We start from the raw sequence: 25,219 nt of genomic DNA on the forward strand, positions 1-25,219 counted from the left end.
GTCACTATCAGGGAATTGAAGAAAGTGTCGGAATCAAGAAAAGGTACAAATAAAAAAAATTAAACTCGGTATTTGTCTGCAATTTCTTCACTTGGAGGCAGTGAGGTTTGTCATCTGTATCCCATGTACCTGCTTTGTGAAGCCCTTGGTAATTAGTGATTTTCATTGCTTGAGGAGAGGAGAAAATGCATCATTCTATATTTTGTAATTGGTTTCATTCCAAAGTGTTTTCACGCATAATGCGAGATAGGTAGACCAGGTTAACTTGAAGCATTTCAGAAACGAGCGCTGCACATGAGACCATTCTGTCCAAGGGTGTGCATCGATACCCGTTTTGCTTCTTTTTTTTCTGGAACAGGTGTTAGTGCTAATAGAAGACTGCCCATTCTTATGGTATATGGATAAAGAAAAGTTAAAGTTGTTTGCCGAATGTAACTAGAAAGACTTTAAAGTTTAGAGACCAGATAACCAGGAACTCCATATACAGTAGTCGAAGGTTTCACCTTCTTAGGGAAATGTGGAGATACATGGGGTAGCATAAAGACTTTTTGGGGTGAGTTTTAAGCTTTTCATTTAATTTTTTCCAAAACGTAGAATTATTTGTGGGAAGGTCAGGATCTCATATTAAATGTGAAGAAGTGTGTGTATTCTTAGTTCATAAATTTGGCTCTTATGATTTGCTCTTTGTGCAGGTTTCCATCTGTGACTTAGGTTTTGTGTTCCCCCTTAAAAAAAAACAAACTTCTGTTGTGAAGTATGTCACCACAAAAGAGTAAATAATTATCTCACAAAATAATTGAAGCCCTCATATGTTCTCCTGGGTTACAGCTCACTCTCACCACCACAGAGGAAACCTGTATTCTGCATTTTGTGTTAACAGTTCTTCTGCTTTTCTTACAATTTTACTATATGTATCCATAGCAATATGTTGTTTTACTTGATTTTGAAATTTACATAAGTGATATAATTTTACTATAACTTACTCTTTTAGCTCAATATGTTTTTGGGATTTATCCGAAATGTAGCTTAATTCATTTATATTCACGACTCTATAGTCTGCCATTTTATAGATATTCGACAGTTGATCTCTTTTTGTGTTTACAGACATTGGGGTTATTACAAGATTCTTGCTTATTTCTAAAAAATTACTGTCATTAACTTCTTCCGTATCTCTTGGTGCAAGTATCTAATACAAATTTAGGTGTGGGGTTGCTGGACTGTAGGGTATTAGCACATCCAATCCTAGTAGGTGGTGCCAAATTGCTTTCTAAAGTGATTTTACCAATTTATTTTCCCATCAGCAGTACCTGATGCTTTCTCTCTGTATCAACACTTAATATTTTCAGATCTTAAAATATTTGCCAATCTCTTGGGTATATGTTAAAGTGATTTTAGATTGTTTCAAAAGGCAAGGATCATATCTTTTGTTGACAACATCTTGAGTTTAATTTTGATTTGATTATGATGATAAAGATTTTAATGCGGCACCTGGTTGGCTCATTGGTAGATCATGCAACTCTTGATCTCATGATTTTAAGTTTGAGCCCCATGTTGGGTGTAAAGATTACTTTAAAAAATCTTTTTAAAAAAATGTGTTTTTTGGTAATTTTTTGTGAAAGCCTTTAGGTAATTAAATAATATGAAGTCACAACTATAGTATAAACTTCATTTATCTTATTTTAAAAGTGATTATAAATACCTCATTAAAAAACCCATGTATATTCAGTTTAAGATACTTGAAAACCCGAAGATGCTATCATACAGTGAAAGTTGTATTTCCTGAAATTTTAGGAAAATGTTTGTAAATGTTCCATTCACCAGTGACCAAACTTACTGGGTTTCCTAAAGCAGCACCCTAATTTTGTGATTCTAGAGACACAAGCTATTTTTACAAATATTATCAGTATCAATTATTTCAGAATCGGTAGTTTAAGCATACACATTCACATGTACTCTCTACATTCCCCCCTCCCGGCCAGAAGCCCCAAGCCCACCCTTTGAGGGCCATCTACTCCCTCCCTCCTTCCCTCCCTTCCTTCCTCTCTCTCTCTCTCTCTCTCTTTTTCTTTCTTTCTTTTTAAGATTTTGTTTGTTTATTTGTCAGAGAGGGAGCACAAGCAGGGGGAGCTGCAGGCAGAGGGAGAAGCAGGCTGCCTGCCCATCAGGGAGCCCGATGTGGGACTCGATCCCAGGACCCTGGGATCATGCCATGAGCCAAAGGCAGATGCTTAACTAACTGAGCCACCCAGGCACCCCATTATTTATCTGTTTTTTTTTTTGTTTGTTTGTTTTTTGTTTTTTTTTTTTAAAGATTTTATTTATTTATTCGACGGAGATAGAGACAACCAGCGAGAGAGGGAACACAAGCAGGGGGAGTGGGAGAGGAAGAAGCAGGCTCATAGCGGAAGAGCCTGATGTGGGGCTCGATCCCAGATCGCCGGTATCATGCCCTGAGTCGAAGGCAGACGCTTAACCGCTGTGCCACCCAGGTGCCCCTATTTATCTGTTTTTAAGTAATCTCCACACCCATCGTGGGGTCGAACTCATGCCCCGAGATCAGGAGTCGTCGTATGCTGTACCAGCTGAGCCAGCCAGGCACCCCTACCTTTCCCTGTTTGTATCCCCTCTTCTCCAGTACATTTTCAGTTGAGAAGTATTGCAATAACAATAACCATGTTGTTACTGTTATTGATAGGAATGTGGTCTGAGTAGAAAGGTAAGTTAGGTATAGTTGTTTGTGGGTGCTATGCACAGTAAGCTCTGCTTTTCATTTAATTCTGTAAATTACCCCCAAAGACATAAAGATGGGGTTCAAAGAGAAGTAATTTCCCCAAGGTCACAAGCTAGTCAGTGGTGTGGCTGGAATTTGAGCCCCAGTCCTCCTGGCTTTGAAATCAGTGCTCTTTCCAGTAAGCCATGCTGCTTCAGTCCAAAAAAAAAAAAAAAAAGGTTAAAAATAGACTTGTTAATTGCTCCAATACTGTATTTAAGTTTTTTAGTTTAAGTTGCAATTTTAAGAGGAAAAAAAAGTGTATAAATGTGTTGATTTATCAAGCAGTTTTTCACCACAAAAATATCTATGCAGATGGAGTGTAGAGATGCAGAAAGCTTGCTTCATCAGCCTTACTTTCGAGTGCAGATTTGGGCTGAGGATAGTTTGTACCATGTGCCCTACACCTGTGCCTACACCTAGGGGTAATAGAAGCAGGCACTGACTGAGTCTCAGATCTCCTTTGGTTTTAAACATCACTAATCAGGATTCTTTAAATTCTGCGATCAGCTCTTCTGTGGTCTCTTATTTTTCTTTCTGTGAGTCTTCAATCCTTTTCTATTGTTTGCTGAGAAATTTCTTGTTTTCCTTCATACTTTTTCCCCTGTAGGGAAGAGTGCATTCTTTCTGTTTTTAGTATTGTCAGTTCTATTTAAAATAATTTAGAAAATGGAAAAAATGGGAAAGGAATCCAATCTCCAAGAAAGTACCAATTAGTGCCGGCACAAGAGAGGTGAAATAGCAAGGGAATGGAAGCAAGAGAACTCTTCAGGCTGGAAGATTCCACTGAGTTGATAGTTAAGGTGTTTGTCCAGAGAAAAGCCATTGCCTGAGGGAGTCATGAGTGATTTTTCAGCAAGCGCGCCCTAGGCCTGGGACTGCTGGTGGGGGCAAAGAGTTCTTGTGCAACTGGTGCTTACCGGTTAGCAATCGGTGTGCCCTGGGGCACCTTCGCTGATTGGCAGCAGAGAACTGAGTGGAGTAGGCTGGCGCTGTGCGCAGGGTTTGAGGCTTGTCTGGGTGAGAGTAACATCAAAAAGGAAAAGAAAACGTATGGGCGTAGTTACAGAATATCAGTTTAGTAGCGAGTGATTAAATCATACTCAAGAACTTTTTCCTCATTTTTCAACCTCATCAACTCTCAGAATTTTTCGAAGGTGACTCACAGCACAAAATACATTCTCTACGATCTAATCAGCATACATATCCTTTCATACCTAAGTGTTCCAGGAGACAATACTTAATCGTTACTTCGTGCAGTACTTTCTGACATTCTTCTTCTCTTTATTATTAAAAAGAAATATTGATCACAAACCACCAAATTGATTTCATGAACCATGAATGTGTTGTGACTCGGTTTGAAAAACTGTTCAAACATATATATTTATTTTAGATAAAAATTAATGTCTTCTGAATCACCGCTATTTTTAAAATACGTATTTTTATAGATAAAAAGCACAAGAAAATAGTTCATGTGTTATAACTGTATTTTTCTTATAACTGAAGTAAGCTTCACTCATAGGCCTAAGTAAATACATTATTTTTAACATAATACCTGCTACTCGTGACCATTTTAGATGTATTCCCCCAAGGAAAGTGAATTCTTTGGGTAGTTCTTAAACTTCAGATCTTTGACCTATTGCAGTAACACAGAAGCATCAAACGTAGGGAAAAAAGATTGTAAGGAAGTACACCAACAGTGGGATACGGGTGATTTATATTTAGTTAATTTTACCTTTATTTTTCAATTTTTATACATTAAGCATGTATTATTTTCATAATAAAAAAACCTAAAAACTACAAGTACTAGGGAATAGGGAATAGTTGAGCTCCTGCTATATACCAGGCAACTTTTAGAACTCTACCTGCATTAACTCATTAAATGTTCTGATAACATTATTAGGTAAGTACTCTAACCCCCATTATACAGATGAGGAAACTGAGGCAGAGAGATTTAAAAATTTGCCGAGGTACACAGTTAATCTGTGGTAGAGATGGGATTCACATTCTGGCAAACAGGTTTTTAATCTGAGGGTGAATTGATCCTAAGCTCTTCTAATTACAAACTTTTATTTTTTCCTGATTTCCAGTATTTTATATTTTCCTGCCTCCCTGCTTGGTCTCTTGCTGCACTGATTTCTTTTAACTTCAGTTTACTTTGTGTTTGTGTTTGTGTTTGTCCTGTGTTACAATTTTTATGCCTTGTGTTATGTTTTAAGTCTTTCTCTTGTTCACCATAGGGAATTTAAAACATTTGCATTATCCTAACTGGCTTTATTTTTAGTCGATTTTCTTTTGTGAGGTTTTAGACTTTCTTATTTTGGTTTCTATTTTTGCTTTTTCCTTTGTGGGCAATAATTTCTTTGGTTTTATCCTCTGTAATGATTTGGAAGGCATGTATCTTTGTTTTTTTCTTCCCCCAAATATAACTGAAACAAAAAATTATTTCTATTTAAGAATTTTTTTTTTAAGATTTTATTTATTTATTCGACAGAGATAGAAACAGCCAGCGAGAGAGGGAACACAGCAGGGGGAGTGGGAGAGGAAGAAGCAGGCTCCCAGTGGAGGAGCCTGATGTGGGGCTCGATCCCATAACACCGGGATCACGCCCTGAGCCGAAGGCAGACGCTTAACCGCTGTGCCACCCAGGTGCCCCTCTATTTAAGAATTTTTTGAAATCTCATTTATAGAAATGATATCACATTTATAAACAAGGGCAGTATAAAGATCCTTTTTCCCATGAACTATTTGGAAGTGAACTGCCATCATGATATTCCCTCATCTCTTTCCCAGAACTTTCAGTGTGAGGGGTGCCTGGCTGGCTAAGGCAGTAGAGCTTGCGACTCTTGATTTTGGGGTCATGAGTTTGAGCCCCATGTTGGGTGTAGAGATTACTTAAAAACCGTTCAGTATTTAGGGGCAAACAAGGACATTGCCCTATGTAGCCACAATACTACCATCAAAATCAGGAAAATAACATTGATAAATGACTACTATATCATCTTCGAACTTAGTTTAAATTTTGCCAGTTGCACCAATATAGTGTTCTTCAGAGCAAAATGATCCAGTCCAGATGCATGTATTGCATTTAATTGTATTGTCTCTTTAGTCTCTTTCAATCTGGCAGGGTTTCTCAGTCTTTACTTTGGTGACTTTGACCCTTTTGAAGATTAGAAACCAGTTATTTTTGTAGATTTCTCTTCAATTTGGGTTTGCCTGATTTTTTGTTTTTAAAGATTTTATTTATTTATTGGACAGAGAGAGACACAGCGAGAGAGGGAACACCAGCAGGGGGAGTGGGAGAGGGAGAAGCAGGCTTCCCGCTGAGCAAGGAGCCCGACATGGAGCTGGATACCAGGACCCTGGGATCATGACCTGAGCCGAAGGCAGACCCTTAATGACTGAGCCACCCAGGCGCCCCATGCCTGATGTTTTTTTATGATTAAATTCAGGTTATGCATTTTTGGCAGAAATTGCCACTAAAGGGATGCTATGTTCTAGTTGCATCTTAATAGTTCACACATGATTTGTATTTGCCGAATACTTTGGAATCACATTTTCTGCCAGTCTTCAATATCGGGTTACTCTTTTCCCTTTTGTAATTAATTAATATTTTGTGGGACATACTTTGAAATTGAAAATATCTTGTTCCTCATCAGACTTTTGTCTTTTCAGTATGGACTCATGGATTTTAGACAACTGTATTAAGGTGTAATTTATATACCATAAAATTCACTTCTAAATATCTAATTCAATAATTTTTGTAAAATTACAGAGTTATGCCACCATCAACATAACCCAGTTTTAGAACATTTTTATCATCACCCCAAATTCCCACTGAGCAGGGAGCCCTATTCTATCCCAGAGCCCCGAGCTCATGACCTGGGCTGAAGTCATTCTTAACTGACTGAGCCATCCAGGAGCCCCAGGTGCCTCTTTTATGGTGTCTTTTGAATAGTAAAAGTTTTTAATTTTGGTGAGGTCTGGTATATCACTTTCCTCTTTTATGGATTGTGCTTTTGGTATTATATCTAAGAACTCTTTGCCTATCCTAAGATCACAAAGATTTTTCTCCTGTGTTTTTTCTAGAAATTTCAGTCTTAGCTCTATATCTGGGCCATTTTGGGTTAATTTCTGTCTATGGTGTGAGTAAAGGGTCTAAATCTTTTTTGGTGGGGGGGGCATGTGGACATTTAGTGGTTTCAGCACTATATGTGGAAAAGACTCTCCATTCTCTGTTGACTTGCCTTGGTGTGTTTTTTAAAATCAGTTCACCTTAAAAAAAAACAATCAATTGACCTTAAATGTAAGGTTTTATCTCAGAATTCTTAGTTCTGTTCCATTGATCTCTCTTCCTTCTGCCAATACAACAGTGTCTGGATTACTTTCACTTTTTAGTAAGTTTTGAAACTGAGTCCTGCAACTTGTTCAGAATTGTTGTGGCTATTCTAGGCCCTTTGTATTTCTATATAAATTTAGGAATAGTTTATGTTTCTGTAAAAAGTCCTGCTGGAATTAAGTATTTTTGAAGGAACAGTATGTTAATATGTTTAAATATTTTCAAGCATGTCCTGTGCATGATTCTCCTTTGTCATTTGTAATTTATTGTGAAGTCTAAGGCAGATTTGATGCTTATTCTTTTTTAGGGATCTTCTTTCTTATTTTTCTGCCTTAATCTCGTTGGGATGTTTAAATTTCCAGTTCGTTATACATGGACCACATGCCTTTCAGTTTGAAGGCTTAGACCTTTTTTCCAGTCCAGGAAAGATTCGTTTGCCTGTTTCCTTTTCTTTTAAATTGCACAGATAGTTATTATTTCTGTTCTGTTTCTTCTGATTTCTTCTTTAAGAAGAAATTGTGTAACATTGTTTAAATGTTCTTTGGGTTTTTTAAAATCATTTCATCATTTTTATCCTTTTCTGGTCTTTCTTCCCGCAGCATTCTATGGAAGCTTCACAACTATGTCATGTTCTTATGGATTTGATTTCTTGCAATGTCAGTTTTACTGCCTAAATATATTTTATTTTTTCTTTCTTTGCATTGTTTCTTTTACAGTTAGCTCCATGTTCATCTCAATCGGCCTGTTGTTTTTTTTTTTGGCCTGTTTTATCTTTTTCCTATAATATTCAATATAACAATAAGTGTAATATATTTTTAGTGTGTGATTTAAATAAGATTAACTAAATAAGTCAAATGCCATAAACATTAACTCTTTTCATCTGTAATCCTAAAAGTTATATTAAGGTTAGCTTTCCTTTTGTTCTTAGTCTTAAAGAGTGTGTTGGGGCGCCTGGGTGGCTCAGTCGTTACGGGTCTGCCTTCGGCTCGGGGCGTGATCCCGGCGTTCTGGGATCGAGCCCCACATCAGGCTCCTCTGCTATGAGCCTGCTTCTTCCTCTCCCACTCCCCCTGCTTGTGTTCCCTCTCTCGCTGGCTGTCTCTATCTCTGTCAAATAAATAAATAAAATCTTTAAAAAAAAAAAAAAAGAGTGTCCCTATGCGGGCTGAGAATTCTTCATGCAAGCCGTGAACTCCTGAGGTGTCAGGCACTGTGTTTCATCTGTCTTTCCATCCCTGATGACTGGAATGGTAGGTACTCAAGACATATTTATTGAATTTATAGTTTCTTCTTGTTCCTTTTATCACTTTTATCTGCTTTTATGCTTTTACTGTTTCTTAGTGGTTTGCAACATTTTTAAAACTTGAAATAGATTATATTCGTTTTCATTCTTTGAGTTGGAAATAAAGAATTTCATTAGCCTTTTCAATATGGCCGTCTTCTACGTTTATTTAGTCTCAGGTTGTTAGTCTTAATAAGTCAGGTAGAAAGTAGTGATTCACACGTCAAGCATCTACATTCGGGATGTTATTCCTTTGGGTCTGAATATAGCGTCGCTCTTTCTTTAATGATATTCTTTACTCTCATGAGAAGTGTGCTTTGAATACATCTAAACTATTCTGTTTCTCTGTGAAACATGTCCCTGGGCTCATCTTCCAGTCAAGTCAGTCCATCTCTAAATTTGTTGAATGTATTCTTTTAACAGTTGTGCTTCCAGTTGGGTTATTCTTGGTACTCTCTGTGTTTCACTGAGAGGATAAGCAATTTTATATCATCTTCCAAGTCCTTCTGGTGTTGTTGTTGTGTTCCTGTTTTCATTCTTTAGTTTTTATGATAGCTGATTTTATTCTTTAATTCTTTTTTCCCTTCTGTGTAATAAAAACAGCATGAGGGTAAATTCATGACTCAGATGCATTATCCTTTTTGCTGGGGAGCTAATTTGCTTTATTTGTCATGTGTTTTCGGTATTGGGGGAATTTTTCACTGAAGTAGGTGGTGGTAAATCAAGTGTTTGCCTGTGGGCCAAAATTAGGAATTTTATGTATATATATATATATATGTGTGTGTGTGTGTATATATACATATATATATATATACATGTATATATATATGTATCTCAACCAATGACGGCTTCATAATTCTGAGGTTGGGTGATTTGTGCTTATGTAATTTCTTGAACTTTCTTTCGGTTGAAGTATTGCCTTATTTTTTCTCTCAGTAGCTAAACATACAACTTACACTTTATAAAAATATCTAATTTGACAACTGAGTGATTTCTGGTTTTGTCGACCAATTTCTGTTCCATTGGGTTAGCTCTTAGTTCTCTGTCCTTTTTATCGTCTTTTAGCATTTTTATCTTCCCAATTTATCTTCAGCATTTTGGGGGCACTTCCTAAATTTAGTCATCATTTAATTTTTTGCCATGCCACATAGCTTTTTCTGCCCTCAGAGCACATCGGTTTAATTTTCTGTATAAACCATCACCAGTGGTTTTTACAGTAGTTTTTTCTTTTATCTTTCTTTTAACTTTCTACTTTGTCTCTTGTTAACCTGAAAATAAGGAGCCACAGTGAGAGCCAAACAATTATTTATTCGGGCTTAAAGAATTGCAATTTGGGGAATACAGATTCAGCTAAAAATGCAAATAGTAATGCTTCTCGGGTGAAGATAAGGGGTTTTTATAAGAAAAAAGAAGGGGAGTCAGGTACATGAGTTAAGAGAAAAAAAGGCTAAACTCTTAGTTACACAGATTAGTTAGTTTACTACAGATTCTGTCCTCAGAAAGTCCATAACCTGTGGACTTGGGGGCAGGATATTTGTTCTCCTGAGTTCTCAAGCAGTTGCTTAAAGCATTTGCTGTTTTGGCTAGTCCAAAGGTTTTGGTCTGGTATGAACAGAAACGGACAAGGCAGTTTCCCTGCAGTGGTTGCTTGGCTCCCTTTTATTTTTATTTTTCATTTATGTGACAGAGAGGGAGACAGCCAGCGAGAGAGGGAACACAGGCAGGGGGAGTGGGAGGGGAAGAAGCAGGCTCTCAGCGGAGGAGCCCGATGTGGGGCTCGATCCCAGGACCCTGGGATCACGCCCTGAGCCGAAGGCAGACGCTTAACGACTGAGCCACCCAGGCGCCCCTGCTTGGCTCCCTTTTAAAAGGGCTCCATTCATGTCAAATTTTCACACCCTTCTTCACAAACTGCCCTCAGTTACAATGTAGTGCAGTATTTTTAATTAAAACCCACCTCTGAACTTTGAGAGAGAGCAAGGGGAAAAAACCCAAAGCACAGCAGTTATCACATGGTCTCACTTTGTCTTCCTTGTTTTGACTTGGAGTTACTTTGGTATTTTTAAGAACCTTCCTCAGTGGCACACTTTCCTCACATACAGCCTTTGAACCACTGGTGGTGTATTTTTTGTTCTTTTTGGTTCTTTAGCATAGACCTGGGGATGTTTTAGCAGGAACAGAAAGGAATCTGCTCTTAAGCCTTGCTGCTGTCTCACAAGTGGAGCCTCTTAACCACTGCCAAAGAGTTTAGGCAAATCTCAAGTTGGGTATGATAAAAAATAAAGTTGAATATAAGATGACTTTTTTTTTTTTTTAAGATTTTATTCATTTGTTTGACAGCGAGAGAGACAGCCAGTGAGAGAGGGAACACAGCAGGGGGAGTGGGAGAGGAACAAGCAGGCCCCAGCAGAGGAGCCTGATGCGGGGCTCGATCCCAGAACGTCGGGATCACACCCTGAGCTGAAGGCAGACGCTTAACGACTGAGCCACCCAGGCGCCCCCCCCCCTTTTTAAAATTTAACCTATCTGCTGAAAATCTTGCCTTTTGGCGTATGTATAGTATTTTCTTTTTGAGAGACTGAGATCTGACTTGAGAATGAGATCTGACTTTGTTAAAACCAAAAATTAGATTTTAATATTGAGGATTATTCATCTATATATAAAATGTTTTTAGATTTTTTTCTTAGGCATTTTATATTGATTTATTCTTGGTCACTTACACAAAATGTCTGTGTTTTAATAATTAAATGTGTGATACATGTTAAAATAGCTTTTGGAGATAAGTGTGTGATACATGTTAAAATAGCTTTGGAAGAGTTTGGTGAGCTACAAAATGCTGCTGATGAGACATATAGCATTTGCTGCTGTCATTAGCAACCCCTAGCACCTCAAGAGATAGAAGAAATTTGCTTGAAATATGTACCAACAATGGGTTTTATTATAATCGCTGGTGTTTTTTTGAATACTGTCTTAAAAGTTTTGTTGTTGTTGTTCTTTTTCCATTTGTTTTTGTCCAGATGACTGAAAATAATTTTTGGTTGAAGAAGATAGAAATTAGTGTTTCAGAAGCAGAAAAGCGAACTGGAAGAAATGCCATGAACATGCAAGAAACATATACTGCTTACCTCATTGAAACAAGGTGGGCAATGAGAATTAGGTAGAAAAAGCTTTGTCTGGTAGCTGTTGATGCAAATTATGTTGCTTACTGGAATTGTTTACAGGTCATTGTCTTTTTAGGTATTGGGTTTTTGCTTGTTTTGTTTTTTTAGAGAGAGAGAGAGAGAGAGAGCTCGTGCGTGGGCACACATGAATGGGAGGGGCAGAGGGAGAAGGAGAGAGAGAATCCCTGACGCAGGGCTCAGTCTCAACTCTGAGATCATGACCTGAGCTGAAATCAAGAGGCAGATGCCCAACCGACTGTGCCACCCAGGCAACCCTGGTGTTTTGTTTCGTGTTTTTGTTTTTTTTTTACTTTTTAACAGATAAACAGTGTCTTTTTCTATAGTACTCTTGGTAGCTATACTTTAATGCACTTGTGTTGGAAGTAGAAAGTTAGTGGAATACTTTTGGGATCTGAAATGTTACTTGACACATGCTTTGGTGGAGATTTTGGCATTAGGTATAATAATCCCTGTGTGATTTTGGGAAAGGAGATCCGGTTCCCAGGTGTGTGTGAAGTGGACTTAGGAAGGTAAGATGGTTAGCAGAGACGTATAGGATGAGAGAATGACAGTCTAAATCCTGTCTTTCTCAGGAAAGGATTGAGACTAGAAGTTTAGACTGGGATAAAGTTGGGAAGAGTAAATCATGGAGTAAGACATTAAAACTCACCAAAAAAATTGTCTTTTACCTCATAAGGAAAAAGTTAAAGGAATTAGACTGTTTTGTCTAGAGAAAGGCAAGGCAAGACTGTATTTCCCAGTTATAAACAGTTTCTGTGAAGGCTCTATACCAACTAGTTCTTTTCTCTCTGCGAGACTGAGCAGAAATGCTTTGAGTTAAAATAAAGACGTGAGTTTTTTTGATAGCCAGTAAAATAAAATAATAGAACTACCAGATCTAGTTGATAGTTACAACCATGGTTTAATGTGAATACATTTTTAAGGAAAAATATTTTAAACCCTGCATTTTCATAGGTTTACCAAAAGTCACTGAGCTTGTCTTAAGGCTGCACCCTGTGACTTTTCAAGGCTTTCTCCGGGTCTGTGTTTCTACCAAAAATAAAAGTTAAGGTCTTGGAAAATGTTGTTTAATCTATAGTCACTTCTGAAAGCTCTCTTTGTAAGTATAGTTTTCCTTCTTCCACCAAAAAGGAAAAAAGGGAGAAAATTTATGTACAATAGGATCTTTAGGAACAGAAAGAGGTAAGTAGGGTTGGTCTTTTTAAAATTAGCTCATTTGGGTTTTTTGTATTTGTTTTAAGTTTTAATTCCAATTAGTTAATATACGGTGTTGTATTAGTTCAGGTGTGCAGTGTAGTAATTCAGCAGTTCGTATGTCACCTCGTGCTCATCAGGACAAGTGCACTCCTTAATCACCTGTTTAATCCATACCTCCACCAAAATTAGGTCATTTTGTGACATACGTATCTACATACGTGTATCACAGAGATTTTTTAAAAATTTATTTATTTATTTTCTTAAGTAGGCTCTTCACCCAGCATGGGGCTTTACTCACAACCCTGAGATCAAGAGTCACATGCTCTGCTGACTGAGCCAGCCAGACACCCTCACAGAGATTTTTAAAGTGATTAAAAAAATATGGTCCCACTAGAGGGTTTTGTTTCTGTTTTTTTTTTGTTTTTTTTTTTAAGATTTTATTTATTTATTTGACAGAGAGACAGCCAGCGAGAGAGGGAACACAAGTAGGGGGAGTGGGAGAGGAAGAAGCAGGCTCATAGCGGAGGAGCCTGATGTGGGGCTCGATCCCAGAACGCTGGGATCACGCCCTGAGCTGAAGGCAGACGCTTAACCGCTGTGCCACCCAGGCGCCCCTCTGTTTTTTTTTTTTTTTAAGTTAAATTAGCTACTTAAAAAAAAATCATACTTTAGAAATTACTGTTAGCTTTAGCTTTCTAAGTAAATTATTTTTTCCTGTGTTTTTTTTAACTATGAGGTATAATTGACATACAACATCGTTATAGTTTCAGATACACAACATTACCTTGCAGTATTTTTACCGATTGTAAAGTGATCACAAGTCTAATTAACCAACATCTGTCACCATACAGTTATAAATTTTTTTTCTTAGAATGAGAACTTCTAAGATTTACTCTCTTAGCAACTTTCAAATATGCAATGGAGTATTATTAACTATAGTCACTGTGCTGCAAGATCTTAAATATAAAACTAAAAAGGATATTTTTATTTTTAATATGTATCACTCAAAAGAGCAACGAAATTAGCTGTTGATTACTGCTGGAAGAGAATCTTGGTTTGAATAATCTAATTTATAGTTGTTTACTTTTGACTTTGAACTGAAGAGAGCAACATAATTTATAACTGAGAGTTGGAGTGACCATACTTGAGTAATGTAGCTATACTCTGAATAAATATTTAAGTGCATCATCAGTAAATGTGTGGTACACAAAATGATTATCGGGTTGACTTTCACAATTGTATTTCATTATTTTTTTAAAAGTCTTTATTTATTTGAGAGAGAGAGTATAAGCAGGGGGAGGGGCTGAAGGTGAGGGAGAAGCACACTCCCCACTGAGCAGGGAGCCTGAAATAGGGCTTGATCTCAGGACCCCGAGATCATGACCTGAGCCAAAGGCAAACACTTAACCAACTGAGCCACCCAGGTGCCCCCACAATTGTATTTCATTACAAATGTATATTTATTTATCTTCCACAGTATTTTTCATGGAATTATAAATTAAGACAGTGATTCTTAAACTTTGAAGTCATAGGAATCACTTGAGGAATTTGTTAAGCTGCAGGTTTTTTTGCTTTGTTTTGTTTTTTAAAGGGAAAGTCTTGGAGGACTTGGGCAAAGGAATGATATGCTCTGACATTTTTTTTTAAGTCAGAGTTTCTTAAAGATTTTTATTTATACATTTGAGAGAGAAAAAGAGCAAGAGCTGGGGGGTGGGGGAGAGGCAGAGGGAGAAGCAGACTCCCCAATGAGCAGGGACCCCTCCCCCGCCACGGGGCTCAATCGCGGGACCCTGGGATCATGACCCCCGAGCCAAAAGCAGACACTTAATGACTGAGCCACCCAGGTGCCCCAAGTCACTGGTTTTTAATTTCTCCAGAGATTTTTGGGTTTTTGTTCATAGAATATAAACCCTTTTAAAGTGGATAAGAATATGCATCTTTTAGAATAGGTAAGAATGCTTTGATGAATTGGGAGCAGTATGATGTCATTACTTAAGTGTTCTGATTTGTAAAATGGGGCTAATGATATAGTCTATTGTGAACATTAAATGTTGCATGTAAAACTGGTTATATGCTATTAAATATTTGTCAAATGATTGGATAAATGTGTTAATTGTAGGGTCCAGTGTAAGTCTCCTTTTGAGTTTAGTCAGTCTCCAATGGCTAGACTTTGCCTTAAGTGGCCTTTAAAAAAAAAACCAAACAACTTACACAGGTCTTCTAACAGCCTTGTAGGTGTACTTCTTATAGGCTATATTAATCTACATTAATCTGCTTATTAGCAAGATGTGGGATCTGTTGGTAATGATTTTGAATAATTTGAAACTTGATATTAACCCAAATATTTTTTGAGCTAAAGTTTGAGAATCGGACTTGGAATAGTATTGGTCATAGCTAATGTTTGGGTTAACTCTTTAAAATGAATTATGATTTGATAATTTATGTTTTTGCCATGGGAGCCATTTGTACAGTTTGAATTTCATGTTTTGTTTCTTTTTTACTGATACGCAATGAGTAAATTTAGTGGCAAACCTAATACATAAATGATAAAAACACTGAACATCTATTGTGCTGAACATGGCATGATGTATATACTTTCTTAAGACTACTTTATTCCAAGACTGACGTAGCTTCTGTGCTTTTATGCCCTAGTATACAAATGCACATTGTGGTGATATGTGCATTTCTTGCACAATGTGCATTTCTTGGAGGCCCTGAAAGTTACTCTCAAGCAACCAGTTACAAAGTAGGAAGGTCCCGATAATGTTTAGAAGACTGATGCCTTCTAACAATGATTATGCTAGTAGAAATCTTGAGTAGTCAAAATAACTTCAAATATCCTTGGTGTGATTTTACCCAAACTTTCCCCCAACTCTAAGTTGAACTTTTATATGACATTGCCTACAGCTCTTTATGTTAAAGATAAGACTAGAAATGAATTTTTACATTTTTTCCCCCTGCCCTTTCAGAGTTAACATTTTGCCTTTGAGGATATTTCCTGGTATGTGGATGCATCTGATTCCTTTATAACTTTGAATCCAGGTCTTTGCAGTGTCTTGGTCTTTGGCATGAATGTTGTCTCATTGTGGCAGAGTGTAGTTAAAAATACTTTTTATTTTATTTTATTTTATTTTATTTTATTTTATTTTTTTTAAAGATTTTATTTATTTATTTGACAGAGACAGCCAGTGAGAGAGGGAACACAAGCAGGGGGAGTGGGAGAGGAAGGAGCAGGCTCCCAGCAGAGGAGCCTGATGTGGGACTCGATCCCGGAACGCCGGGATCACGCCCTGAGCTGAAGGCAGACGCCCAACGACTGCGCTACCCAGGCGCCCCTAAAAATACTTTTTATTTAATGAAACAGTAGCTAAGCCAGATTTTACTGTATTGTAAAATCAATTATTATACATTAACTGAATTATTATAAATTGAGGGCTTTAGAATGTGCCCAAAATGATTATTTCTCTGGAGTTCAAATAGGTTTTCTGTAACAGAAGAAAAAGTGTTTAGGAGTGAGGGCTTTGGAATCAGATAGATTTGAGTGCCTTACCCAGGGATCTTTGTGACTGTAGGAAGGGTAGCTGCTTCCTCATCTGTAAAATGGGGACAATAATCCCTGCTTCACAGGGTGGTAATGAGGATTAAAAAAGATAATAAATACACGAAAAGTTCTTTACTGAGTGCCTGGTTCATAAGCATTTAGTAAATGGAGTTACAAATTTTAATGGAGGGTGTGTGCATGTATTTTTATTTTTAAAAAAGTGATCTCTATTACTTTTTCTGTTCCTTTTTAGGTCAGTTGAACATACGGATGGTCAGAGTGTTCTCACAGACTCACTATGGAGGCGGTATAGTGAATTCGAATTGTTGAGAAACTACCTTTTAGTTTACTATCCACATATTGTTGTGCCACCTCTACCAGAAAAAAGGGTAAGAAATGAAACAGCAGTGTCGTTCAGAAGTACGGAGCGTTGAGACTGTTCTTCACGATTGTTTTGTTTACCTAGGCAGAATTTGTTTGGCATAAACTCTCTGCTGACAACATGGACCCGGATTTTGTGGAAAGACGACGGATTGGCTTAGAAAACTTTCTCTTGAGAGTTGCCTCACATCCCATCCTTTGTAGAGACAAAATCTTCTATTTGTTTTTAACACAGGTATTTTCTTTTATTTATTGGTCTTTAAAAAAAATTCATTTGATTTTTTTTCTTTTACACTGTAGAATGCTTATGCTTAAGTATCCCTTTGCAGCAGCTTTGTTAGTAAATATGCGTTTAATCATGTTTTTCAGTTTGTTTTTATTTTTAAAATTATAGGGTTAACATCATTCAGCTAATGTTTTTATACTTAAAGATACTAAAGACAGTACCTTCTGGCATCACTTAAATGATATCAAAGTTAGTCTTTAGTTTTTTGAAGCCCAGATCTATAAAATCTTGGGTCTGTCTTTTGGTAATCTTGGGATCTGGATTTTATGCTTAATTTTGAAATGAATTCTTTTTTTTTTTAACCTTTCTCCCATCTTCCCTGAAAAAATAACAGAATTAAAGATACTTAATTTATTTAATTTGGGGTGTTCCTTATAGGTGGTTTTATTTTGTAGTGATTTCTAAAATTAACTTTAATTTTTAGGAAGGTAACTGGAAGGAGACCGTGAATGAAACTGGGTTTCAACTGAAGGTAAGAATATTTGTATGAAATAATTTGACAGGTTCCTTTACAATTCCTAGCACAGTCCCATGCACTTAGTGGATACTTGGTATTTATTCAGTGAGTAAATCGAATGTTGGAAATAGACTTTGCTTCTAATATCATTGGTAAGGTTTTCAAAGCAACACTGTGAATTCACTTTGGATTTGCATAATTTTAGTTACTAGTGAGACTGTAGTGGGCATATTTATGAATTTCATTCTGTAGGGAAAGAACATTTTGAAGCAGTAATCTAGACACAAGCTGTAGTTTTTTCCTGCAGTAGGCTCATATACTTTGTGTCTTTTTTTTTTTTTTTTTTACCCCCTCTGCCTTTACCACTGCCACTCACATTCTTGCCCACATACTTGCTCATTTTTTATCACATATGAAGAACACTTCTGAAGAATCGAGCTTGGCGTTCCCAATCATAGCAGACGAAAAGATGAGCCGTATGTCATGCTTTTTCTGTCTACTGGGACATGGTGGTCAGCTTTGAGTGGGCATACGAGCCATTTTCAATTAGTGTCTTTTAGTGATAATCTGTGCTTGGGGATGAACTTGTTATCTAAAAATTGAAAAGCATGGTATAGTGTAATGGCCACCCTAACTCCTATTTGCTCTCCCTTTTGGCCCCAAAAGTAACGTAAACACAGGTTGTTGGCAAATTTTTGAAAGTTTTCATCTCTTGTGTGAACTTAGAACAGGTAAGTAGAAAAATGTAATGTAAATTGAGAGGATATATAAATTGATGAACAATTCATATGATAATTCAGTAATAAAAATTCAGTGGGTCTAGGCAACAAGAACAAAATGTCTTTACAGTAGTTTTGAAAACACCCCCTAGAGATTTATGTATTAGCACATAGGTATTTGAAATTTAGCACAAAAAAACTAGGAAGAGAAAAATTTGTTTCTGCATGGAAAATATAATCAAGTATCTAATTCTGTCCTAAGCTGATTCTAATATATAAAACTTTTATTGACAGGTTGCATGAAAAAATTAGAATTTTTTTGGTTATAATTCATTATTTTATGGCACTCAGAATATTGGAATTTTTCTTTTTCTTTTTTTTTTTTTAAAGATTTTATTTATTTATTTGACAGAGATAGAGACAGCCAGCGAGAGAGGGAACACAAGCAGGGGGAGTGGGAGAGGAAGAAGCAGGCTCATAGCGGAAGAGCCTGATGTGGGGCTCGATCCCATAACGCCGGGATCACGCCCTGAGCCGAAGGCAGGCGCTTAACCGCTGTGCCACCCAGGCGCCCCAGAATATTGGAATTTTAATTTAGAGTTGGATTTGAAATAACTCAAAACTTTAAAAAATGTTTTTATTTTGATAGGTTTTCTGAGAACTAGTCTAAGATATTAGGAGCTAATATTAAGGAAAAGAGAAAAGTAAAACATAATTGTTTTGGTAACTTCTCTTTAATAGTCATAGATTTAGTCATTAGTTGAGTAACTAGTTAACGGTTTTTTGTCCTTGAACCTAGTGTTTGGCCATGACTTTGGTGACCTTGAGAAAGCGCTTGAGTTCTTCATCTGTAGAGACGATGCTGTTTACTGAGTGCATTGAATCTTGTGCATAGGGGCTATTTAAGAGTTAACATGTTTCATATTTGGGTTGCCTGATGGTAGAGCCTCAGTTTCACTTTTCTACGGTCTTTGAAAGGTAATACTTAATGCACAATATTAATAATTTGAAAAGTCAGGCTCTTAATGAAATAGAACAGAAATAAGATGTATGAAGAGACTTTGGAAATCCTTGTGTCCTGGTGTATTCCTTATTTTGTTGTGGTTGATTCTTGTTTTAAGTCCTTTCATCAGTGAAATGGAATCTTTTTTAGACCACCTCACACATATGTACACACATGCATGCATGTATGTAAGGTTCATGTACATAACACGTTACCATCCCATATTACCTCTCTTTTTGGTTATAAATTGTATGTAAAAATGGTTGGTAAAGGAAGTATTGGAAACTATTCCTGTGAAAATAAGATTGTTCTGAATCAGGCCAGATATTTATATTTTATAAGAATATTTGACATTGAGAGGGGTGCCTGGGTGGCTCAGTCAGTTAAGTGTCTGATTCTAGATCTCAGCTCAGGTCTTCACCTTGGGGTTGTAGGTTCAGGCCCCACTTCGGGCTCTGTGCTGGCTGTGGAGCCTACTTCAGAAAAAGAATATTTGACTTTGGCCCTTGGCTTTTGGATTGTCACCTTCAAATTGAAATGTCAGCTAACTTTAATTTTCCTTTTTTTTTTTTTTTTTTTAGATTTTATTTATTTGAGAGAGAGCGAGCAGGGAAGGGTCAGAGGGAGAAGGAGAAGCAGACTCCCCGTGAACAGGAAGCCTGACATGGGGCTTAACCCCAGGACCCTGAGACCATGACCTGAGCCAAAGGCAGACGCCTAACTGACTGAGCCACCCAGGCGCCCCCGATTTTCCTTTTTTCACACGTTTTGTTTAATTTAATATATAGTTTTGGCTTATTAGATTAATATTTTCTTAAATCTTTTTAGAGTAATTATTATACCCAGCAAGATAATTATACAAATCTGGTTTCTTTTTAAAGATTTTACTTATTTATTTATTTGAGAGAGATAGAGTAAGAGTGGGGTGGAGGGAGAGGGAGAGAATCGAATCTCAAGCCGACTCCATGCTGAGTGTGGAGCCTGATGTGGGGCTTAATCTCAAGACCCTGCGATCGTGACCTGAGTCAAAACCAAGAGTCCGACACTTAACTGAATGAGCTACCCAGGCACCCCAAAAATCTAGTTTGTTTTTTATCAGTGGTCCACTTAATATAAACATGAGCAACAACTCTTTTCATCACTGCTTTATATTGGTGTTTTTTGTCTTGAATATTTATATAAATATTCAATTGTTAACTAATTTAGTGAAAGGAGAGCAAGGAGTTTAATGAACATATAAACTAGTTACTCTAGTATAAAGTACTATTGTTTTAACTCCCGTTAACTCAGTAAGGTACTGACATGAAAGTGTCATCCATATACCAAAACCTTAAATGCATCTACATTGACTCAGAGGAATCCAGAACCCTGTTTGTTGCTTTGGAGTAGAGACTGCTGGTGTCCCCAGTCTGGACTTTTAAAATCTCTGCTAATCTGTGTATTCCACAGAAATGCCAAGAAAGCCATTGTGGTGATTCCAAATGCCAGATGCCTAGAGAGTATCAGATGCTCTTCTGGGTACTGTGGAAATAGTAGTGGATGAGCTGAAAACCTTCATAAACTCCCATGTTCTTATGGGTCTTATATTTTAGTAGTTGGAGACATTAAATTAACATTTAAATAAGATACTTTAAAAGTTATAAGTCATCTTTGTTAAAGAGTATGATAGCAGATATTTTTTTCAGAGATTATTTTGAAATAGGTGACCATAAAACTTACTGTCCAAATGGGGACACTTTCAAGAGTAGAAAGGGGCACTGAATAATGAGTCTAGGACAACACGCATAAACCGGGACTGTCCTGGATAAATTCGGTCACATGGTTGAAGAGATAACGTTAGAGCTGAGACAGGAATAGGAAACCTGCAGTGGAGTCAGGCTGGGAATCAGGCTGGGAGCCAGGGAAGAGGAACGTTCGAGAGAGGCCCAAGCTGGGTGGTGGTTTACTAGGCAACATTTGAGGGAAGAAAAGAATCAGAAAGTGAAGTAACCAAGGGAGACAAGATCCAGGACAAGGAAGGTAAAATATGGAATAGGAACCAGGAGAGAGGAGGAAGGGGGAAGTAGGGAGAACATGGGAAGTAAGGTAGTAAGTTGGGGCTAGAGAATAGTTGGGGTTATTTTTCATTCAGCATGTTTGTCCTCTGCCAGGCTTCGTGAGGCACCGGGGCTACAGCAGTGAGCAAAGACCTGGAAGGTTTTGCCGGGGCTGCTGTTGTGCAGCTCCCAGGGGCACCTGCACATTGTGCTTTTGATGGCTCGTGTATTCTAGTGGGCAGCTCAGAGACAAGTGAGCAGCTACCGATTTCAAGTCGTGCTGTTTCAAAGGAGGTAAAAGAAGGTGGTACGGAACAGTGATGGGTCAGGGGGCTTCTTAAGATGTTTGATGGGGAAGCCGAAAGAGGGTTGGTAAGCTGTCAGGTTTGGAATAGTCCAGGTGCTTTTTTCAAGATCTGGCTTTGGGGACATTTTAGGCAACTTTTCTGTTTATGGAGTCTTGTGAAATGGTGAGCATATTGAGTTGGGTGTTCTGATGAACCTGAGCTGACAGAGTACGGGTAAGCAGAGGTTAGGGTGGTGACGTTCAACAGTATATGACTTCTAAATTGGTAAATTGTTGATAAGAAGTAAAAAATAAATTGGCATTGTTAAGAATTTGAGATGCCAGAAAAGATACAAATGAAAATATCCTTCTTGCCTCATAGTTTTTATGTAATTTCATCCTCATTCAAAGAATCACATTTGTATGTGATTATATAGAGCTTTAACACTTCGGTGTTTGGTTATTTTAATTAATTAAAATATGTTCTTCTAATTAATTAAAAAAGAATATAAGTGAGTAATATATGCCTTAAATTCATAGGTGTGTTTGTATGTAAGGACTTTCACATGGACTAGCTTGTTTGCCCCTGAGAAGTGAGAAAGGTCAAGAATTGGTGAAATACTGATTTTAGAAATAAGAGGATCCCAGAAATCAGAGATAAATTAAGTTTCTGTGGATATTCTTGATAGCTTTTTTAATTTCTTGTGATCTGAAGTTCTGAGAGGCTGTTTGTGGAGTAACATACTTGTTGCATTTATTTTTATTTTCTTAGCCAAGTAATTTGGGGAGCCCTAGGATTGTTTTGTCTTATTTGTTTTATTAATTTGGGAGTATATGTAATTATGGGTTGGAAATTGTGGAGTAATGGAAAATTTTCAAGCTGATTGTGAGTTTCAAACTACATTATAAAATTAATTCCTGATTGAGCCACCTTTTATGAACTCTGTAGTTTCTGTGCCTGGTCAGAAAAGTAATTCAATGTTTTTTTTCTTTTCTTTTTTTTTGCGGGGGGGGGAACTTAGGATACAATTTGGATATGTTAAGTATAAATTTTATAGAATGCATTTATTGTTTAGTTTTGATCCCTCTGTTCCTTCTTTGAGAGCAATTATTTAGAATAAGTAAAAATAGTTAAAAAGTTAAAAAAAAGATGGTTAAAAAGTTATGCTGTATTGTAACATTTTCTGTCAGCTAGATAGAAACTAATTTGATGTCCTCTTGTTTTACTGTGTACAGTATTTACTACAGGTATTTCTGTATTTCTCTTTTGAAATACTGATCATGACAGTGAAAAAAACCAGTGTATGTTTGGTTTGGATTCTATCTGGGAACTACCTGCAGTAATGCATACGCTTCAGAGCAGTAGTTTTATTTAGTTTATCATTGCTTTTCTTGATATAGAGAAAGGTAAACTACTTTTTTCACATGATCTATTCTGACTTGTTATAATGCAGAGCTATATCTATACCTGTTAGTGTGTTGATGTTTATAATTGTTTTACTTTGGTACCATTGAATGCCATGTATTCAGTTTAAGTTATTAAAACATTGCTTTTGTAGTGTTTTCAAAATTACTACTAAGCTGTTTTTTTTAGATATGTTTAATGTGTTTGACACAAATGGTATGAAGAAAACTGTACTTGGGCATCTTAATTCTAAAGGGAAAGTAACACTGTTTGGATTTATACCCTGAAATGTAATTGTATTAAGTGAATACATTATTTTTTCCAGGCAGACTCCAGGTTAAAAGCGCTTAATGCAACATTCAGAGTGAAAAACCCAGACAAGTAAGGTTTTGTTTTAATAACAGTTACAATGTTGTTTTGAATGGTGCTTATCAATTTATTTAATTTTTCATTTCTGAATGTGTGCACTTTATTTGCTAACTATTTTAAATAGTAATTCACGTTTAGTGAAATCCTCTTACAGTCTAAAACTGGTTTTGAGATTTGGTAACTTAATTGGGTTTAAGGTTGCAAGTAACTGAAGTTTTAGAAAATTAAACCACTGCTTTTTCCTAGAAGGATTTATGAAAAGGTTGTTGAAGATACCAGAAAAATAAGAGAAGTAATTTTAATTTCATATGGAATAGTTTATATATGACTTTGCTTGTCAAATATGTACAAAGTTCAAGATGAGATTATATATTATATATATATTTTATAATAAGCTACTTTGTATACCAAGAAAACTTGATAGATAAATGCACACTAGTATAATAATTTCATGGAGATGTATTTATATGATAGTTACTTGACTTCATTAATGTCAGTTTGGTGTTTGTGAGACCATTTCTATAATAAGGGAAGCCTGTGCATTCAGAAAAAAACTTCCTTAGGATGAGACCTAGACGTTTCTTAATATTTTGCTTTTACTCATTCTCTGAATTGGGTGTATAATTTAGGCTCTTCATTATATGGACCTTTACCTGGACTTTGATTCAACTAAATTCTTCAGTTAGAAAGGTGCTCAGGCAGATGAGGCTTTTCCATTTTGGGCTGCGAAGCTCATGAGGTGTGTTAGAATTTCTGTAGTTAGGCCTTCAGCATTAATTTCTGTGTGGTGTAAATTCTTATCAAATGCCAGGTTTGCATAGTCTGGTAATGTATTATGCCTGACTTTATAAATCATAACACATTAGCATAATGCCTTTGGTTTTTAATATAAATTTTGAATATAAAATATGAATAAATATTTAAACTTTTGGTAATCAGGAAATTGTGATGTAACCATGGAGGGTTTTTTTTAAATAGGCTTATTTATTTGTTTAAAAAATATTTATTTGAGAGAGAGTGAGAGCAGGAGTGGGGGGAGGGGCAGAGGGAGAGGACAAGCGAGAAGCAGACTCACTGCTAAGCAGGGAGCCTCATGTGGGGCTCGATCCCAGGACCCTGGGATCATGACCTGCGCTGAAGTCAGATGCTTAACCAACTGAGCCACCCAGGTGCCCCTTAATAGACGTTTTTAGAAGAGTTTTAGTGTTACAGAAAAATTGAGTGGATAACACAGAGGTCCCATATATATCCTTTGCCCCCACACATGCCCTGTCACCCTCACTGTTAACATCCCCCACCAGAATGGTACATTTGTTACAATTGATGAACCTATGTTAACCATACTGTTACCACTCAAAGACATTATATTAGGCTTCACTCTTGGTGTCGCATATTGTATGGGTTTTGACAAATTTATAATGACATGTATTCATCATTGTCATATCATACAAAGTATTTTCACTGTCCTGGGGTACCTGGCTGGCTCAGTCTGTTAGAGCACATAACTCTTAATCTCAGGGTCATGAGTTCAAGCCCCAGGTTGGGCATGGAGCCTACTTAAAACTTAAAAAAGAAATAAAAACAAAAATAAGCAAAAAACCCCAAAATATTTTCACTATTCTGAAAATCCTCTGTGGTCTGCCTATTTGTCCCTCTGTCCCAGGTCCTGGCAACCAGTGATTTCCATAGTTTTCCTTTTCTAGAATGTCCTATACAGTATGTAGCCTTCTCAGATTGGCTTTTTTCACTTAGTAATATGCATTTAAGATTCCACTGAGGTTTCATTATGAGGGTTATAATGACAAGCATGGTATATAAGAGATGTTCTCTAGGTAAAGAACTAAAATTTTAAGTCGCCCTCCAGAGAAAGCTTTGAGAAACCTAGTAAGCTAGCTTTATGACTTTGTTGGATGTACATTCATTGAGGAGCGTGTAGGTGAGACTATTTTTTTAATTAATATTTTAA

The 25,219-nt window shown here is 36.8% G+C and overlaps 1 protein-coding gene across 2 annotated transcripts in view; it reads left to right on the plus strand.

The window, feature by feature from the left end:
* The window catches only part of SNX4 (sorting nexin 4), a 75,120-nt gene that overhangs the window by 11,833 nt on the left and 38,068 nt on the right, over window positions 1–25,219 (plus strand). For both annotated transcript variants that reach the window (XM_026495351.4, XM_026495349.4), the window contains exons 2-6: window positions 11,409–11,530; window positions 16,565–16,700; window positions 16,778–16,927; window positions 17,403–17,450; window positions 23,210–23,265. In XM_026495351.4, coding sequence (XP_026351136.1) covers window positions 11,409–11,530; window positions 16,565–16,700; window positions 16,778–16,927; window positions 17,403–17,450; window positions 23,210–23,265 — 512 coding nt within the window. The remainder of the gene's footprint in view (window positions 1–11,408; window positions 11,531–16,564; window positions 16,701–16,777; window positions 16,928–17,402; window positions 17,451–23,209; window positions 23,266–25,219) is intronic.

This window comes from Ursus arctos, unplaced genomic scaffold, assembly GCF_023065955.2.
Source record: "Ursus arctos isolate Adak ecotype North America unplaced genomic scaffold, UrsArc2.0 scaffold_4, whole genome shotgun sequence".
NCBI classification, from domain to species: domain Eukaryota; kingdom Metazoa; phylum Chordata; class Mammalia; order Carnivora; family Ursidae; genus Ursus; species Ursus arctos.